General features: G+C 58.5%; 1 protein-coding gene across 5 annotated transcripts in view; it reads left to right on the plus strand.

Moving 5' to 3' along the window:
• Window positions 1–15,541, plus strand: part of USP20 (ubiquitin specific peptidase 20) — a 53,035-nt gene that overhangs the window by 25,454 nt on the left and 12,040 nt on the right. For all 5 annotated transcript variants that reach the window (XM_045468921.1, XM_045468917.1, XM_045468919.1 and 2 more), the window contains 12 exons: window positions 2,268–2,321; window positions 3,701–3,763; window positions 4,107–4,238; window positions 5,286–5,382; window positions 5,857–5,926; window positions 7,751–7,864; window positions 8,877–8,955; window positions 11,386–11,833; window positions 12,197–12,337; window positions 12,649–12,764; window positions 13,018–13,184; window positions 13,798–13,892. In XM_045468921.1, the coding sequence (XP_045324877.1) occupies window positions 2,268–2,321; window positions 3,701–3,763; window positions 4,107–4,238; window positions 5,286–5,382; window positions 5,857–5,926; window positions 7,751–7,864; window positions 8,877–8,955; window positions 11,386–11,833; window positions 12,197–12,337; window positions 12,649–12,764; window positions 13,018–13,184; window positions 13,798–13,892 (1,576 nt within the window). The remainder of the gene's footprint in view (window positions 1–2,267; window positions 2,322–3,700; window positions 3,764–4,106; window positions 4,239–5,285; window positions 5,383–5,856; window positions 5,927–7,750; window positions 7,865–8,876; window positions 8,956–11,385; window positions 11,834–12,196; window positions 12,338–12,648; window positions 12,765–13,017; window positions 13,185–13,797; window positions 13,893–15,541) is intronic.

Consider the following 15,541-nt stretch of genomic DNA (forward strand, 5'->3'; position numbering starts at 1 on the left):
CAAGGAATGAATGAGACAGACCGAGGGGGTTTTCCTCCAGAGGAGGCAGGAATAGGGGGATCCGAGGGCAGAGAGGAGAGCGAGGAGGCGCGATCCGGGCCGGGCCGCGGCAGCCTTTCAGAAGTGGTAGGTCCTTCTGGAGCAGAAGGACCGAGAATGTCTGGAACGTCTCAGGCCTGTATTTCAGAGAGCATGTGTCCTGCCCTTCTCTGAGCACCCAGAAATCTGCAGAATGAAACAAAGATTGTTTTAAGATACCAGAAGGGGCAGGGAGGTGAACAGATCAGGCACAGTGCAGGGGACGGAAATGGCCAAGAAACTTCTGAAAGAAGGTGCTCAACTTCACCAGTGACCGGGGACATTGCCGCGGATCGCGAGATGATCGTTTGAACTGTTAAAACAAACCTCCAGGGCCCCTGGCTGGCTCAGTCAGTAGAGCATGTGACTCTCGACCTCGGGGTCTTGAGTTTGAGCCCCGCATTGGCGGTGAGCCTGCTTACAGAAAAGAACCAAACAAGCAGAGGGTGCTGTCGTCATTCAAAAGACTGAAACAAAAAGGAAGCCCTGGAAGAGGGAAGTGAATTGTGAAATCAGAAAATCAGAAAAGAGATTGCAAGTTCGGGAAGGTCGAGGGCTGCGGCCCCGAGCGTCCTCAGCGGGAGACCCTGAGGCAGATCGCGGATCTCAAGTCCCACCTTCTTGACCACAACCCTACGGGGACCTCCAGGTTCGGGCCCTTCACCGATACAGCTAGAAACTGGGCTCGGTGAGAACGCAAAATCCCCGCCGAGACGTGAGTGGGGGGAAGCCCACTTTCCTGTTGGGGGGCGCCCTGTGACCCAGGCTCCTCTGCTTCCCCTCTTGACCTGCTCTGTAGCAGGGCCTGCCCTCTGAGCCTCGGTTCCTCATCTGTCCAAAAGAGCTGCTGCGCACACTGGCAGGGATTGCAGGAGCGAGGTATGAAGAACTTAGCCGTGGTCATCCCTGGCAGGTGGCGCTCTGGCTCTGACTGAGCCCCGTGTCGTAACTGCCGTCAGAGCTGGCACTTAGAATCCGCCTCACGGCTGACGGGGTCACCTTGGGCATTGTGGAGCCTCAGTTGGAATTGCTGTTTTAGACACGTGCAGCAGACAAGATTATTTAAGGCACGATTTAAGTTATAACGAAGAGACCCTGAAATACAGCACCTTAAATGAGAGCGACGCTTCCTTTTCTGTCATAGGACAGTCCGGGCATACGTACGATGGCAGGGAAGCCCCTCCCTTCCCAATACATGGCTTTCATTTCTGAGTCCAAGGTGCTTGCCCCCGCTCCTGCCGTCCCATCTGTGTTCCAGTGGAAGGAGGAGGAGGAGCGGGGCGGGGGGATGCACAGCCCGGAAATGGCACGCGTCACTTTCGCTGTCATCTCATTGACTAGAACCGACCCCCAAGACCACAGTGGGGCCGAGAACCAGTCTGCAGCTGGCTGGCCGTGGGCTCGGCCCAAATCCGAGCATCCTGTTGCTAAAGCAGGAAAGGGGGACACTGGTAGACAGGAAGCAGGCTCTGTCACCAGAACGCCAGAAACCTGGGTGTTTTCTGTGTTCATCAAATGTATTGGTGTCCCTTGGGGCGCCTGGGTGGCCCAGTCGGTTAAGCATCCAACTCTTGTTTTCGGCTCAGGTCACGATTTCATGGTTTGTGAGTTCGAGCCCCGCGTTGGGTTCTGTGCTGACAGTGCAGAGCCTGCTTGGGATTCTCTCTCCCTCTCTCTCTGCCCCTCCCCACTTGCAGTCACTCTCTCTCTCAAAAATAAACTTTATAAATACATAAATAAATGTCTTTAAAAAAACACGTATTGATGTTCCAATTTGTACTAGGCTCTGTGAAGTCACAGAGGTAGACAAAACAGACCGTCCCTCTTTCACAAAGCCCAGAGTCTAGGTGGGAAGAAAGGCTTACACGGTCATCAAAGGAAGAGTCGAGGGTGCGATAAAACGCATATTAACAGGTCTGTTTATTGAAGTTTCAAAGGATTTTACTAAAAATGTTTTTGTAGCATGTAGGGAAGCAAAATACAAACAGTAAAGCGTAAAGTGCCCTGTGAGGAAGGACATTTAGATCGACAGACTGGTGAAGACCTTTCCGAGGCAGAAAAACCTTCCAGTGGAAAGCTATGGGGTACAGCCGTCGGCGTCCAGTGGGGTCTGTGTGTGATGCCTCTGGCTGGAGCGGCTCCCCGACCGCTCATACTTGGCTCTTTCCCTCCCCTCTCCCCTTGCCCAGGGAGCCTGTCAGTCGTGTGGTGTTACTGGACCGAACCTGTGGGCCTGTCTCCAGGTAAAGTACCCTCGCCGCTGTTGGGGGCCTGGAGCTCGGTCTAGACTCTGGGCTGGGAATGCCCGCCTCTGGCGGGCACTGCTGGGATCGTTGGGCGGGGACACAGGGCATGGATGTCTCAGGTGCACGGCCTGAGCCAAGAGGGCGCCAGAGTCAGCAAGTCCCCCTGCTGGCCGCCTGCCTGCCTGGGCAGCCACCAGAAATGTTGAGAGAAAACAGCAGGTTGTGCAGGACTCCGGACCAAATGATCCCATCTGCACGAAAGGCAAAGGTCTGTATGTGCATGTGTATGTGAGACTTGATGGAGGCATCTTGGCTCTGAGCCCTGGCTCTTCTGCGTAGTGGCCTGTCCCTGGGCCAGCCTGGGCCTTGTCACCCCACCTGTAAAGGAGAGGTCACTGTCGCTGGGCAGCTGTCCCCACGTGGTGGGGCTGCGGTGGATTTGACAAGATGACCCCTGCAATGGGTTTAGCAAGGTGCACGGTCTGTGGACAGGATCCAGGAAAATCCAGTCATGGTTCATTGTTATTGTTTCTTAAAGAGAGATGTACCGCGGCGTGGCCACTTTCTATGAGGAGCAGGATTTGGGATGGTTTTCATTTTTTTCGCTGTAATTCTTACAGCATTTTCCACAATTTTCTACAAGTGTATATTTATTACATTTAAAATCACATTGAAAATGGCTACTACTTAAAATGTCTTTGAAAACAAATCCAAGGAGCAAAGAAGATAAAAGGACACATGGGCCACCAGGGGACTCTTCCGGCCTCGGCCTTCATGGCCCGTCACCCAGTTCTAAAGCAGATTGCAGAATACCATCTGGGCCCTTGGGGGACAGCAAGAAACGTGTGGCATGGTCCTGTGTCCTGGGAGCCCCCCCAGCAGGAAGGGATGCGTCCTTTGTGACCGGAAGGCCCTCACAAGCCCGTGCGGTGCTGACCTCTTGTGGAGAAGCAGGCTGATCGTTGGGCTGCAGGCCTGCAGTGGAGGCACTTGCTGGGCCTGGTGGGTGGCTAGATTTGGGACAGGGAAGTGCAAGGCCAAAGGCAAGGCCATCAGAGACCTGCAGGCCCCCTGTGGGTCCCGAGTGGTTCTCGATTACTGGCCCATAAGGAAGTAGGGGAGAGGGTCTGGGTGCCACACAGCTTGGCCCACATCTTGCTGGGCCCCTACCTGGGCTTTTTTGTAGGAGGCCAGTAGCCCAGGGCACCCTGTCCACCTTCCTCAGCGGGCAGGGGCGGCTTTTAGGGCAGCCGTCCTTTCCAGCTGGAGCTTCAGGTACATAAACACGTGTTCCTGTGGGGTGGCAGGGCCTCAGGCCTGGTCTTGGTGGCGGAGATGGTCCAGCCCCCATCCTCTCTCCTTCCCTCTCTCCTCAGGTCTCCTGCTCCTATGTTGGCTGCGGAGAATCCTTCGCTGACCATAGCACCATTCACGCTCAGGTGAGCGCCGTGGCCGGGAGTGTGGGCCCTGTGGGCAGATGGCCCAGAATGCAAACCCCGGCTCCAGCCGCCTCCCAGCTCCAGCTGCCCGCTCTGGGCCTCGGTGGCTGTGTCTATAAAATAGGAACAGGCCTAGCAGGGTTGCTACAGAGATACCAGAGCTAATGCAGGTGCACGCATATCACAAACACATGTGATTGGTCAATGGCAGCCCGTGGCCTTCCTGGCTGGAGGGTGAGCATGTTCTCTGCTTCCAGGCCTTTTACTGAGGCCTCTGGATGCAGCCTCAGGGCACCTGTTAGGCCAGTGTGTCCTCAGCCCCACTTTGGATCTTGCCCTCTAGGCAAAAAAGCACAACCTGACAGTGAACCTGACCACGTTCCGGGTGTGGTGTTACGCCTGTGAGAAGGAAGTGTTCCTGAAGCAGAGGCTGGCAGCACCCCTGGCGGGCCCCTCGCCCAAATTCTCGGAGCAGGTAAGGGGGTGCAGGGGCGTCAGCGCGGTCGGTAGTGACGTGTTGGGGGCAGGGCCTTGTGACCCAAGCGTCGGGGGAGCGGGGATTGGTGGGTCCCAGATGGCATCTGTGCCTGGCCTGTGTTCTCAAGTGCCAGCGAACCCTTGCTGAGCCCCGGCTGTGTGCCAAGGCCCGCACGGGGTGGGGGTCGAGGACACAAAAGTCCTCCGGGAAGGGAGTTCGTTCCCAGGCCGTGGGCGGGCCGCGTGCAAGGGCAGGGCTTGACCGAGCCTGGGCCTGGGGCCGGTGCAGATGCTTCCGGGCCTGTGGCGAGCCCCCGGCACCCCCAACCCTAAGACGAACCCTGCCCCCCGGGGAATGCCGAACGGTGACCTGCGGTTCGCTTCTCTGTGGAAAACACCAGAAACCCCCCTAATGAGGCACTGAGCAGGGCACCGTGGCACACCTAAAGGTGGTAGGCCTGGCAGACCCACGCACGGAGGGTCGCCTCGGGCTCCGGTCAGTACACAGGTCGTGGGATTGGCCGGCTGGAGTCGGAGCTCGGGGAGGCCTGAGCGTGTCTCCTCCGCGTTTACACAGCGACCATCACGTAGTAGGTGCTCAGTAAATGTTTACGGTACACGTTTGCAAGCATGGCAGCTGTTTACGGTTATTCACAAAAAAGGCTATACGACAGTGTGCATACGGTATCTTGTTTTGGGGCGTGTGTATATGAACGTTGAAAAACTTACGCAACCGCGTACAGACTTGACAGTGGTCGTCTGAGGCACGTTGGATTGTAGGTGGTGATTCGTTGTTTCTATTTTTTTTGCAAATTTATTATAACTACGTTTTTATCAGCGTCAGTGAAATACAAGTTTCCCGGGGTCGGGGCTGCCAGAGCCATCTCTCCCCGGGGTGTCCTCGGCTCAGATGGGCCAATCTGGTGTGGGCTGGGGGCGGGGGCTGGGCGACTGGGCTTCCTTTTCCCCTGGGGAGCCTGTGGGCCTCTGCCCCCCACCCCGTCTTCCTCGCCTCCCCAGTTTCCTCACTCCGTCTCTCCTGCAGGACCCTCCGCTGCCCTCGCACCCTCTGAAAGCTGTCCCTATTGCTGTGGCCGACGAAGGAGAGTCCGAGTCAGAGGATGATGACCTGAAACCTCGAGGTAGCCGACCCCAGAGCTGGGGGGGCTGTCAGGCCGGGCCGGGGGCCTCCACGCAAGCTGGGGAGTTCTATGGCGCATTGGGCCGTGTGGGCGGGCAAGGGCGCTGTGACCGACGGGCCGTAGAGTGTGGTGGCTTCTTCCCTTGGGGTGCTGGCCATCCGGCCGAGTCCTCGTGGCCTGCCGGTCCTCATCCCCGGTCTCAGCATGCGACCCCGGGCAGGCCGGCCCCTCCACACCCGGCCTCCTTGCCTGTGCGACGCGGACAGTGGGCCGGGCTGGGTGGAGGGCAGAGCGGTCCGTCTGAAATGCGCGGGCGCCCACAGCTACCGTGAGCACGAGGCACAGTAACCTAACCTGGCAGACTTCTGGGGCGGGACACCAGCCACCCACATCCTCCTGTGGTTGGGTCCTGGTGGCTCATCCGTGAGCAGTGGGACCCTCACCCTCCCTCCCCGCTGTGCATTGGCTCCCTAGGCCTCACGGGTATGAAGAACCTCGGCAACTCCTGCTACATGAACGCCGCCTTGCAGGCCCTGTCCAACTGGTAGGTTGTCACCTCGTCTGGGAGCCGGGAGGCCAGGACCTGTCCCCAGATGCCCCGGAAGTAGCGGCAGCAGCCCCCACGCTGTGCTGTGTATGTTGCCCACAGATGCATGTATTTAGACGTGTATCACCCCCCCTTGGAGCACATGTGCCCTTTGACCCAGCAGCCCCCCTTCCGTCAGAGTTGGTCCCGGGAAGGCCACCTGAGACGTGGCGCATGGTGCCTGTACCATGTTTGTGTTCTGTCGTTTGTAGGGAACAATCTGAAGGCCCGAATTTAAAGGCCAGCTTTAGGGAACCCTGGGGGGCTCTGTCGGTTAAGCGTCTAACCCTTGGTTTCGGCTCAGGTCATGATCTCACGGTTCGTGAGTTCGAGCCCCATGTCAGGCTCTGCGCTGACAGCTCAGAGCCTGCTTGGGATTCTCTCTCTCTCTCTCTCTCTCTCTCTCTCTGCCCCTCCCTTGTTCATGCTCTCTCTCCCGTTCTCAACATAAATAAAAAACTTAAAAAAAAAAATAAAGGCCAACTTTGCAGTAAGTGTAGGACAGTATTTTCCTGAGTGGGAAGGGGTCAGACTACGGCAAGGGGGAGGAAGGAAGTTACAAGTTTTGTGCGGTGCAATCCCATTGGGGGAAAAAATTAGTCATTTCTACCTCGGGTAGGCTGTTAAGTCCGTGAGGCCAGGGCATTTCCTGCACCCGGTACACAGACGTGCCACCTGGTGGGGACTCGGTACGCATATGTGTGAAGGAGGGAGGGGGCGTCCGCAGGAAAGTCTGGAACATTATGCACCTAAATGTTCGGGGTAGCTGTCTTCACGTGGTAGGATTAAAGCCCTTTATTAGTGTTTGCTCATCCAGTCTTTCTACGATGAATACGTATTTCTTAAGTAATGAGATACGTTTTTAAAACGTGAGGGAAAAGGAAGATGCCTTCAGGTTCGGGAAGGTTCCACAGAACGGGCTGGTGGGAGCAGCAGATTCTGGGTCCTCTCTTGTTGGTGCAGCGACAGCCGCGCCCTGACCCCAGGGGCCCTGAAGCGGGAACCTCGGCAGCCCTGGGAGAGGGAAGGGGGCCGTTTCTGCGTCGGGGGCGTCCGTAACAAAGCACGACAGTCAGGGGACTTTATTTTATTATTATTACTATTATTATTATTATTTTAATTTGTTTTTTTATTTATTTTTGTGAGAGAGAGCGGGCTCACACAGGGGAGGGATAGACAGGGAGAGAGAGAGAATCCCAAGCAGGCTCCGAGCTGTCAGCACAGAGCCTGACGTGGGGCTCAAACTCACAAACCCTGAGATCATGACCTGAGTCGAAACCAAGAGCCTGATGTTTCACGGACTGAGCCACCCAGGCGCCCCTGGCAGAATACTTTAAACAGCAGAGATGTATTCTGTGTTCTGGGGGCCAGAAGTCTGAGATCACGGTGCAGACAGGGATGGCTGCTTCCGAGACCTCTCTCCTTGGCCACCTTCTTCCTGTGTCATCTTCCCTCTGGGCATGTTTGTGTCCAAATCTCCTCCTTGTATGAGGACACCAGTCATATCGGACTAAGGCCCGCCCTGAGGACCTCATTTTAACCTAATTGCCTCGTTTCGGGCCCTGTGTCCAAATGCAGTCGTATTCTGAAGCGTTCAACTCGTAAATTTGGGGAGACACGATTCAGTCACGACAGGGGGGATCCTTCTAGTCATCCGCAGGCATTTCTGGCTCCAGGGGCTACAGGATGCCCCCCGCGGGAGCTTTTCTTCTCTACCCAGCTCTTTCTAACCGATGCCACGCGCCCCTCCTTTTCTGACCCGGCTCCCTCCCCTGCCCCTAGCCCTCCGCTCACCCAGTTCTTCTTGGAGTGTGGAGGCCTGGTGCGCACAGACAAGAAGCCAGCCCTGTGCAAAAGTTACCAGAAGCTGGTCTCTGAGGTCTGGCACAGGAAACGGTGAGTGACTGAGCCCCTGACCCTGGGCAGGTGCATGGGGCTGGGGACTTTCCTCTCAGCCCTTCGACTGGGTACCACCTCTGCCTTCGGCTGTTTGCTGGGCACCTGCCACGCCTCACCCGTGTGATTCTCATGGCAGTGCTGTTTTATAGACTGGGGAACCTGAGGTTCAGAGAGATTTCCGTGTCCTGCTCAAGGTCACTCAGCTTGTGAAGGGTGGAGCTAGCGTTCGAACCTGGTGTTGCCCTGAGCCAGCGACCACTTCTGAGACGTGTGTGCTGAGGCCGAGACACTCACCATGACTCCTCCGAAGCCCCAGCCACCCCGTCCACGTGGGAGAGAGTCTCATAAGTGGTGGCTGGTGCCGACAGGGCAGGGGTTCAGCGCAGCGCGAAACAAATTTAAAGACGGGCAGTTTGGATTAGACCCGTTTCTCTGGGAAACTTGGGAATGATTTAAAAAGGAGCGCGTAGAAATATACGAAGTGTAAGAGCAGATTATAAAACAGCGCGATGCAGTATAATTCGGGTTCTGCCAGGAGCCAAGTTTGTTTCCTGGGTGTATCTATTTCCATGGAAAAATCTAGAAATCTCAACGGCAGTTATCTCTGGGTGGTGCTGTTAGTGGTGATGTCTCCTTGTTGGGCTTCTCTAAAATTCTGGGTTTTTCAAAAATGGACATGGATTGCTTTTGAAATTAGAAAAACCACAGGAAGTATTTCAGAAAGAAACCAGTTTTCAGGTCGGCTTGTTCTGGACTAACGGGAAATGATGCCGTCCCAGTCAGGAGTTCTTTGCCCGGCTGAGCCATGACTTGACATTTTCTTCCCTGACTGTGGGGAGGTGCGAGCCCGCAGGGACTCCTGGCCAAGTCAGCCGTTCCCAGAGTTACAGCAGACACCTCACTGAGTCCCATCCAGACACCCCAGCTGCCTGCCCTACCGACCCTCGAGGGACCGCATAACCCTGAACGGGCCGGGCCACCTGCGCTAATGGGTCTGGTCTTCCTACAGCCCAAGCTACGTGGTTCCCACCAGCCTGTCTCACGGGATCAAGTTGGTCAACCCGATGTTCCGAGGCTATGCCCAGCAGGTAGGCCATCCGAGCTGTGCCGGGGACACCCAGGGCCGTTACCAGGCCTGGCTCTGAAGCCCAGACCGGCATGGAAAACACCAGCAGCGGCTCGGCGTTACGGGGCGGGTCCTCTCGCTGCCTGAGCCCTTGGTGTGTGTGAGGACACTGGAGCCCTCCAGGGCCTGCGGATGTTCTCCCCCTCGGCAGGTCAGGAGGCTGGAGGCTGGGTCTCAGCTGGGCGAGTCACTGGCTCAGGTCACACAGCTGGTGCGTGGCGGAGGGGAGATTTGACCTCAGGCAGGCTGACTGCAGACTCCGGGCACCTCAGCCCTGCGTTCAGAACGTGCTTTTTCATTCTTCAGATCACAGGCGGCATTTCACTTCTGCTAAGCATTTCGTTACAAGTTTTTGTATGTCTAGAGAACCCTTTGGAAATTAGTGATCCTTCCCGTGGCGTGACCTCGGGGGACCAAGATGCAGTTGAATGCAGCCACCTGTATGCCCCAGCCCCAAGCCGAGCTGATCGTTCACATGTCTGGGTCCCTGCCCCAGACTGCCCGGCGGCCCGGGGTTTCACTGCTGGGCTTGCGGGGGGAGCTGGCCCTGTCTGGGTCACCATTCCTGCGGCCTGAATACGGGGCCCAGGAACAGAGCCGCAGTCGGGCGGGGAATGCCTTCCGCCCTCTCCCTCGGCCCCCACCACCCTGCCTGCCATCCCTTCCCTGGCTGAGGGCTGCTGGGCTTCCTCTGCTCACACCCTCTGTTGGAGGATCGCCAGGCTCCTGACGGAGAAGCCCAGCGCTGCCTGAACACCACCCTTTTTGGAAAGCGATAACATCCTCCACGATCACAGCTCACCATCTACCATTTATTAAGTTGTCACTCCCTGCCACGCAAGTACTAGCCCTGTTTTTCCTGACAGAGCTCTCCTGAGTGAGCCCTGTCATCACCCCCAGGCTCTAGGTGAGGAGCTGAGGCTCAGGTTCTACAGCTCGCTCAGGTCACATAGCACCTAGGGGCAGGGTGGGACTGAGGCCGAGCTGAGCCATTCCTCAGGCGCCCTGTGAAGAGAAGGGCTGCCCGGCTGCTGCCAGCACATACTCAGACCCCAGAAACACCCCTTCCTCTGCTTCTTAGACACAGCACACAGATCATTTCTGAGTCCGAAACATAGATGCAGGCATGGGCCTCTGTTAACGGCCAGAGGATGCTGTCCTGCTTCCACACATGGCTTGAGAGTTTAGCAACCCAAGCACAGTACTTTTGTTACAAGGAGAAGCCAGAAAGGAAAGGAGATGGCGTGTCAGAGGCCCGTTTCTTAAAAGAACCTTTCCGCGCCGCTGATAACGGGACCCATGAATCCTCTCCACTCCCTAATGCAAGATAAGCTAGTGGTTACTTTCTTCGGTCTTCCAGTTTGACACTTTGCCCGAGGAAACCCTTCCAGAGTCCTCCCTTCCCTCTCCTGGAATGAGGCCCTGTCTCCGCATCTGTGACGTGAGGCTGAGGAGGCTTGGCCGGTTCTGGCTCCTGAGTGATCCAGCATCGTGTTGGTCAGGAGTTGGGCCGGGGGCACTGCTTCTGACACCAGGCACTGTGAGGGGCAGCGTGGCACCACGTGCCCCCGGCTGTTGGAGGCCAGCCTCCGCCACCACGTTCTGGCACCTTCTGTGCGTGCGCCACTCTCGGCGGGGCTCGGTGGGCGGGTGCTGGAAGCCTCGCTGCCCAGGCTTCCTGGTCGGTTTGACGATCTAGTCAGAGGGCAGAATAAAAGTGCCACTGCTGTGATTTGAGGCCCAAGAGGCCCGGAGAGACAGCTTAGATATATCGTCTCTGGGAAGGTGCGATCCTGCCTGCGGGGCCACGGCCACACTGGCGAGGCGAGGCGTGGGCATGGGAGCTGGCAGAAAGGCTGGGAGGGCAGGGGGAAACCAGAGGAAGGGTAGAGGATGCGGGCGGCCGGGCCTGCTGGCCGTCATCACCCCCACCCAAGTTGGCTGGGTCGTCACGTGCACACGCATCTTCTGTGTCACCTTCATCCTTCCTCAGTCTCCCTGCCCGCCCCAGGGGCCCCGCCTGCAGGCAGCAAGGTGACTTTCGGGGCCAAACGTGGCTCCTCCACCATCCCACACTGAGGTAGAGGCCGGGCTACAGGTGCTTATGGGCATGAGCTGGGGAGTCCCACGGCCCCGGTGGGGACCTCAGCTCTGCCACTTGACAGCTGTGTGACTGGGGAGGGGTGGCTCGGCCTCTCTGGCCCTGGCGCTCCTGGTAGAGCGGGGGTTGGGACGGAACCGCCACGGAGGCCCCCGTGAGGGCCGCTCGATGTGTCTGCACGGGGTACCGCCGGGACCCACGAGAGGGGCCTGCTGGTGTCCTCTGCCGCAGGGGCGGCGGGGGTGCCTCCGCCCGGGGGGACGGCCCCGTTGACGCGGCTGCTGCTTCCAGGACACCCAGGAGTTCCTGCGCTGCCTGATGGACCAGCTGCACGAGGAGCTCAAGGAGCCCGTGGTGGCGGCCGCCGCGGCACTGGCCGAGGCCCGGGACTCAGACTCGAGCGACACGGACGAGAAGCGCGAGGGCGACCGGAGCCCGTCCGAGGACGAGTTCCTGTCCTGTGACTCGAGCAGCGACCGGGGTGAGGGCGATGCGCAGGGCCGTGGCGGGGGCGGCTCGCAGGCCGAGGCGGAGCTGCTGACCCCCGACGAGGCGGGCCGCGCCATCTCCGAGAAGGAGCGCATGAAGGATCGCAAGTTCTCCTGGGGCCAGCAGCGCACCAGCTCGGAGCAAGTGGATGAGGACGCCGACGTGGACACGGCCTTGGCCGCCCTCGACGACCAGCCCGCAGAGGCCCGGCCGCCGTCGCCGCGGTCCCCCAGCCCCTGCCGGACCCCAGGTGCCAGACAGCCGCTCGGGGCCCCCGGCCCGCTCTGCCCGGCACCTCCCGTGTGCCGGGCGCCGACGCACACCGGCCCGCTGGCCTCTCCCACCCCCTGGGGTCCCACCACCAGAGCCTCGGGTCAGAGGTTGGCCACGTGGCAGGTGCGGACCCGCTCAGCGGGCCCCGCGCCTCGGCTGGAGACTGGAGCAAGGACAGGCATTCTGTGGGTTTGGTGGTGGCCGGGGTGGGCACGGGCCAGAGGAGGCGTGGCTGGCTCCTGCCTCGGTCCCTAGCAGGTGCTGGCGGGTCCTCTTCCTGACCCAGCCCCGCAGCCGGCGTGGCTGCCTCGGCCCAGCACGGCCCCCTCTCTGCCCCCAGAGCCGGACAACGAGGCCCACATGCGCAGCGCCTCCCGCCCCTGCAGCCCCGTGCGCCACCACGAGGGCCACGCCAAGCTGGCCAGCAGCCCTCCTCGGGCGAGCCCCGTGAGGATGGGGCCGTCGTACGTGCTCAAGAAAGGTTGGCGGGGTCGGGCGGGGAGGGTGGGTCGGCAGGGCGGCCGCGCGCGCAGCTCGGGGCCGGGAGCGCGGGTCATGCCGTGGCTGCCCCCCCCGGGAGCAGCAGCGTCTCCGAGCCCTCCTAATGCCACCGGGTGCGAGCAGGGGCGCCCCGTCTCACTGACCGTGACCGAGGCGCTGGGAGGTGAACCGTGAGCCCCAGCACGTGACGCATGTAGGACCCCCCCAGGTCCCGGCCAAGCCAGCCCCAGCACCGCCCCTTGCCCCAGACAGGCCGGAGGGGCTGGGCCTAGTCCCGTGCTGTGCCCCCAGCCCAGGTACTGAGTGCCGGCAGCCGGAGGCGGAAGGAGCAGCACTACCGCAGCGTGATCTCCGACATCTTCGACGGATCCATTCTCAGCCTCGTGCAGTGTCTCACCTGTGACCGTGTGAGTGCCCTGGGGTGGGACGAGTGACGCGCCGGCCTTCAGTGCCCCGGTGCTCCTCCCCCAGGTTGGGGGCTCCGCCTGGTGCCCCCTGCCTTTCTGTAGGGGAGGGCCCCGGTCGCCAGACTAGGGGGCAGACCCTCCAACCTATACCTGCCATCTGGTGGTGACTGGGGTTCGGGGTACAGATTCTGCTTGTTCTGGGCAGGACGGGACCCTAGAAGGTGGAAACCCAGGCTGACCTTCGACCCCACAGGTGTCCACCACGGTAGAGACGTTCCAGGACCTGTCGCTGCCCATTCCTGGCAAGGAGGACCTGGCCAAGCTGCACATCTACCAGAACGTGCCAGCCAAGCCGGGCGCCTGCGGGGACAGCTACGCCGCCCAGGGCTGGCTCGCCTTCATCGTGGAGTATATCCGGAGGTACCCCAGCGTTCCCGCCTGCTGGAGACACGACACTGCCCTGGCTCTGGAAGGCAGCAGGCCGTACACGGCAAAGTTCAGGCAGTTACAGGGCCAAGGGCAGAGTCCCGAAGGGCCCTTGAAGCTGGAGGATGTGCAGGTGTTGGCTGAGTGGGGCGGAGGCTTCCTCAGCCACGAGGGAATGGCCTGGGTTGGGTGGGCCCATGGATCTGAAGGCGGGTAATGACAGGGGAGTCACCAGGTGACAGCTAGAAAGGAGGGCGGCAGCTGGAGAGCGGGCCCGACCCTGCAGGGAGAGCGGTGGGCAGCTTTCCGGAGCCCCTGCTGTGTGCTGCAAAGCCCGCTTTATACCCGCCTGATGTCAGGAGCCCGTCTCTGTCCAGAGGACAGGCCAGTGGGATCAGGGCCCCTTCACACGTGAAAAGACAAAGCTCAGGGAGAAGTGATGTCATTCTCCCAAGGACCCTGGGTTGCCGGCTGGTGCTCCCAAGCATTGGGACCTCTGCCCGTTCTACCCACCGGGCCAAGGTGCCTCCCGGGGCCCAAAGCCGCCAGGTCTCAGTCTTGCCCGGGCCCTGGTTGCACCCCCGCCACCCCTTTTCTGTCTCCATAGGTTTGTGGTATCCTGTACCCCCAGCTGGTTTTGGGGGCCGGTCGTCACCCTGGAAGACTGCCTTGCTGCCTTCTTCGCTGCTGATGAGCTGAAGGGTGAGTGGACCGGGCTGGCTGGGTCAGCATACGGCTGGTTTCTGGAACTCACTGTCAGTTATCGCCCCCCTCCCCGCCCCCCCCCCCCCCCCCACCTGCCAGGCTGGGCTTGGGACTGCGTGTTCTCCCAGCCCTACCACCTGGTGGCCCTTAGGGCTTCACCTGGTTTTCTTTTGTTTAACAGTTTGGTGCACAAAAATGATATTGTGCTTTTAGTCTTGCATTTCCTTGGTTATCGACGAGCTTGGACAGTTTCCATAAGCGTATTGACTGTTGGTATTTCATATTTTAAAATATCCTCTTCCTGACTTTTCCCATTTTTCTGTTGAGTGCTTAGCATCTTACTTTTGGGAAAGCTCTTTTTCTTAAAAACAAACAAACAAACACAACCCCCCCCCCCCCCAGAAGACTTAGTTGTGGTAAAATACACATAACATAAAATTTACCATCTTAACCATTTTTTTTAATTGTATTAAAATTTTTTGAGTTCATTTATTTATTTTTGAGAGAGAGAGAGAGAGAGAGAGAGCGAGCGAGCATGAGCTGGGGAGGGACAAAGAGAGACAGAGACACAGAATCCGAAGCAGGCTGCAGGCTCTGAGCTGTCGGCACAGAGCCCGCCACGGGGCTCGAACCCACAAGCCGCGAGAATATGACATGAGCCCAAGTCAGTCGCTTCACCGATCCAGGCGCCCCCTGCCCATCTTAACCATTTTTAAGTGTACTGTTCAGTAGCGTTCCCTGTATTTATATTATCATGCAATCAATCTCTAGAACCTTCTCATCCTGCAAGGCGGAAACTCTACCCCTTAAACGGCAACTCTCTCTTCTCCCGTCCCACAGCCCTGGCACTGATCATTCTACCTTCTGTCTCCATCACTTGATGCCTCTGGGGACCTCATCTAAGTCAGATCATATGGTATTTGTCTTCCTGTGACGGGCTCCTCATCCGTGTCGTGGCAGGTGGCAGAACCCCCCCACCTTTCTGGAGCTGAATAGTACTCTTGATAGACGACGTCTTACTTCCCTGTGCCTCTCGCGGTGGACACGTGGGCTTCACTTCTGCCGTTTGGCTGTCGTGAACAATGCTGCAGTGAACCTGGATGCGTACCTGTCCCTTCTAGACCGATTTCATTTCCTTTGGATAAATACCCAGACGTGGGATTGCTGGCTCATAGGGTAGTCCTATTTAACTCTTTGAGGAACCTCCACCCTGTTTTCCGCGATGGCCACGCCAATTTCTGTTCCCACTGGCGGTGCGCGTGAGGGACCCCCCTTCCCCACGTCCTTGCCGACACTTTGCATCTCATTTTGCAAAATCTCCTCTTGAGGAGAGCTCTTCTGACAGGTGTGAGGTGACACCTCATCGCGGGGTCGATTCGCGTTTCCCTGGGGATGAGTGATGTTGAGCAGCTTTTCGTGTACCTGCTGGCCACCTGTTTGTCGTCTTTGGAGAAATGTCTGTTCAGGTCCTCTGCCAGCTTTTAAACAGATTATCTGGGTTTTGATTTTGTTTTGTTTTGTTTTCTCCTATTTGTATGAATTCCTTACGTACTTTGGATATTAACCCCTCATCCGATACATGTTTTCTCCCGTTCTGTAGGTTGCTTCTTTACTTTGCAAATTGTTTCTTGTGTTGCCAGAGCTTT

Source organism: Leopardus geoffroyi, chromosome D4, assembly GCF_018350155.1.
Source record: "Leopardus geoffroyi isolate Oge1 chromosome D4, O.geoffroyi_Oge1_pat1.0, whole genome shotgun sequence".
NCBI classification, from domain to species: domain Eukaryota; kingdom Metazoa; phylum Chordata; class Mammalia; order Carnivora; family Felidae; genus Leopardus; species Leopardus geoffroyi.